The sequence below is a fragment of the Sinohyriopsis cumingii genome, chromosome 7, assembly GCF_028554795.1.
Source record: "Sinohyriopsis cumingii isolate HCF-2022 chromosome 7, ASM2855479v2, whole genome shotgun sequence".
In the NCBI taxonomy this organism is placed as follows: domain Eukaryota; kingdom Metazoa; phylum Mollusca; class Bivalvia; order Unionida; family Unionidae; genus Sinohyriopsis; species Sinohyriopsis cumingii.
This window is the reverse complement of record NC_142967.1, coordinates 98,170,769-98,174,923: the sequence shown is the minus strand read 5'-3', so window position 1 is coordinate 98,174,923 and position 4,155 is coordinate 98,170,769. Positions and strand designations below refer to the sequence as shown.

The 4,155-nt window shown below is 32.9% G+C and overlaps 1 protein-coding gene across 1 annotated transcript; it reads left to right on the top strand.

Annotated features, from left to right (window-relative positions):
* Positions 1-224: 224 nt before the first annotated feature.
* LOC149795783 (beta-1,3-galactosyltransferase 1-like) lies at positions 225-3,841 on the top strand. The gene has a single exon (XM_089965705.1). It carries the CDS (start codon positions 268-270, stop codon positions 1,300-1,302), a length of 1,035 nt encoding a protein of 344 aa, XP_089821831.1. The 5' UTR covers positions 225-267; the 3' UTR covers positions 1,303-3,841.
* Positions 3,842-4,155: the final 314 nt, after the last annotated feature.

Here is a 4,155-nt window from a genome sequence, read left to right as displayed (position 1 = left end):
AAAGAAACAAAAAGTGTCCAAGATCAAAGGAAGTATAGATACAACATTAAAACATTATTTACGAAGTCAACAACGGATAGAATGTGCTCTATAGCACATAAACAAAAGAGATATGCATTAACGTTTTTTTTTTTTTTTTTAAATTTTGTTTTGCTTTAATGGCATAAAGGGCTGTAACCATCGCAACACAGTTTAAATTGTGTTAGCAGAAGCCCAATGTAAATAGGAAAATCTTTGGGTAATTACAGTATTAGTTCATTCGGAATCATGGCCTGTAATAGAACAGCAAAAATGTTTATGTTAGTATTGTTCTTTTCAATGTTTGTCACAATTGCTTTAGTGTATACTACAACAAACAAGCTAAGTTATATAGCTTCCTTTCACTCTGCAATCATAAATAGCATGCGAGGTATATTTTTTGGAAGTCAGCTTATTTCAAAAAATGATTCACACTTTCAAAAACCAAGGCCAGACGCATGTGTTGTCTGCTTTTCTCATAATTTTAATTATATCATCAATAGCGATGTAATGTGCAAGCTTTATGAGGAATCTCAGGAAATCGATTTAGTAATTTTTATTTTTACAACACATCATCATGGAAAAGAAAGGAACGCAATTCGGCAGACGTGGTTGAATTATACAAACAAAAATACAGCCAATATACGATATTCGTTTCTTCTTGGAGAGGTACCTGACGAAACGTTAAGAAAACTCGTAGAGGAAGAAAATAAAATGTACAAAGACATACTTAAAGAGGATTTCATTGACACATATCATAATCTGACATATAAAACCATGATGGCCTTCAAGTATGCCATTGAAAAATGTTCTCATGCAAAATTTGTGCTTAAGACAGACGATGACATGTGGGTTAACATTCCAGGACTTTTAAAAATTATACAGCTAGAGAATACAACCTTACAGAGGACGGTCGGCGGTGCGTGCCATCATGCTGCAGATCCCATTCGGAACACTGCTTCGAAATGGTACGCATCATTAGAAAGCTATCCGCATCGTTCATATCCCGGATACTGTTCTGGAACAGGGTATGTCACAAGCATCAATGTTGCGAAGAAAATATTCGAAATATCAAGCAATGTGCCTTTCTTTCATTTAGAGGATGTATACGTGGCGATTTGCATTAGAAACCTGGGCTACAAGTTGCATCCGATTCCAGGATTTAACTCAGGCAGACCGCCGTTTGATCCATGTTTGTACAAGGGAGATAAGCTAATAACGTCTCACGAGGTGCCTTCGGATATGCTTATCAAAGTTTGGAATACACCTTGTATAAGACAATAGTCATATTACTGATAATATAATTTATCAAATCAAAACATATTTTTCCTTACAATATTTGGAAAGCAGAACGTGAAAAATATAATCTGATCTCTATAAGTTCATAATCACATGATATTCGAGATGTAATACATATATGTCATCGAAACATGTGTGTCCAACAGTGTAGTGTACTTCTATCTCACAAGATATACATATCCGTAATAATGGACATATTGTGCTACTAACTGACTCATAAACGTTTGAAATGAATGTAATTTATAAAAAAATCTAGATGCCTTATCTATCAATGTATCTATCTGTCTATCAATATATATCTATCTATCTATATATCTATCTATCTATCTATCTCTATCTACCTATCTATCTATCTATCTATTGGCTGTATGATAGCATCCACATATTCTTTATTTAATAAGTTACATCAACCTAGACGGTTCATGTGATTTTACGTATGTTCCACTTACATACAAGTCAAACATTTTATTTCATTGGAAATATACCGTTTGTCAATTGTAAATGATAGGATACATATATTCCCAGTTTTTCAGGTAGTGTCATTTGAATGGGATGAAGTGATGAAATATATATTTTTTGTTAGACGGTTAGCGGTAATGCGATATCAACATGAAACAATGATAAGGTTGTTGAACTGAATAATTGATGTTTTATAAGTAATGGTAGCATATAAATGTTAGATCTTCAGAACCGAGTCTCACGTGTCGGCAGCCACTAATATGGGACATTATAATGCGCTCAAAGTAACGGTCATAAAATGCCAAGCTGACAAAAGGTGGAATATCAAATGCTTCTTCTAATTTAAAGTACTAAAACGCAGTCAAGATTTTTTTGAAGTCATGACTAGTATGAATATCAAAATTATACTCAAAAACGGAATAATGTGTTTGTAATTGCAATCAGTGGCCTAATCCATTTAGAAATATTTTGAAAGATGTAACTTGAAACAAAACATCTTTTTTGTGCTATGTATGGGCCGGAATGGGTTCCCTCATTTGTTTCATCAAAAGCTATCGAGATGTACCAGATTAACATATTCATTATTACATTATTAGGAACTTATGTTGAGTTATTTAACTCAGATATATGGAGAAGGTATTGTAAGCTGAACAATTTATAAAATAGCGATTTTAATGTTATTGGGTTAGATTCCTAACGTACACGCCATTAGAAATAATACAAGTCAATCGGTGTAAATATTTTGCGAACTATTCCGTCTTTGAATGCAATGTAATTTTAGGTTATAATATGCGGTAGGCTTACTCTAAAAATACAAATTGTAATATGGGTTAGAGTTAGCTTATTTTCTCATTATGTATATTAATCCAAGATTGCTGGTCTTGTATATACTTATGTGCAGTCAGCACAGTTTGATATCGAAATGATCTCGCATTTGCTTGTATATATGTGTATTCACTCTTTGTTTCCAACGTAATTTTTGTTTTTATTTTCCAATGATATTTTAGCTAATATTTTGAACAAAGTAATTTCAATTTTATTATAATATTGGCCACATGGTTCGAAACACAACACAATATCACGTTTAACTTAAAAGGGGTAAATACATTTATTTGATATTTGTATTATCAAGGATAATTGTATATGTGTATGACTTGTCATGGCAACCCTGATGACGCGAATGCTGAATCTGTATGAAAACTATGTCACGTTATGAAAAGATAGAAATGCTATTTATCTGATTTAATTCACTAAAACAACCTTATGCCGTTTAGACAGCATTTTGTTTTCTTTGTAAGGAGAGTCGATTTGCTATATGTCAATCACTTTCAAGAAGTTAGAAAATTTCGTTGTTTTTAACACGCCATAAACATGCCATAAAAGGAACGAGGATTGGACAGAATGTAATGGATGTGTCTTATCGAGCTTTTTAGTCTCGTGGAAAAAGTGGAAATCATTGTTATGACTTAGCCAGTGATTTTACATTGGATGGATAGAAGTATGAACGGTTAGAGAACAAGTTGACGCTCGACCGAGTAATGATTTATTTAAACGTAGAAAGATGTATCGTGTGTAAACGCCCCCCCCCCTTTGCAATGGAAATAATTTTCCTGAGAAAAGTAAATTGTGATATCTAATGCTGGTAAACTATTTGCATCCTCACTTTTAGGAAACATTTTCTTTATTTCTAATTAAATGCATTTACTTTTTGCGGAATGAAAGCATTACAATTGAGGACATTGTGATTTCCATTTTGAACTCATGTAAGGTATGTAAAAACATATGCTTCATTTACAATTTATTTTCCTCTTTCAGCAGATCAAAAATGTTTCAGATAAATTCCTCCTTCTCTCTCGCACCTCTATCTCTCGCACCTCTCTCTCTGTCTGTCTGTCTCTCTCTCTCTCTCTCTCTCTCTCTCTCTCTCTCCGTTAAAGTATAAGCTTATGATGTATTTTTTTAATAAAAAAAATGAATGTAATCCGAATAGCGTTACCTTTTTAACAGAGATTACCTAAAATATAAAATAACCGAAACCAGGATGCAAATATTTAATAAAATGGCAATGACTCTACAATCAATATATTGAGCTGTCGTATCGAGTCTTTCACTCACAAATCTATATAGAACGTGAGCAAATTGTCAAATGTTAGCTTAACCGAATATGTAATCAAAGTTTATTTCTCCATAATATTGAACGAAAGTTTAGAGGCATGAAGTAGAACACGGAACTGAAAACCTTTAACAAAAGCCACCATAGAAATTGTTCATGACGTCGATACCACCGCCATTGCCTTTGGAAAGTGACTAATATTTATCTCTTCCAAATAAAATTCACTTTACAAAGAAGCATTACATGGAAAAAGACTAGAGAAACAT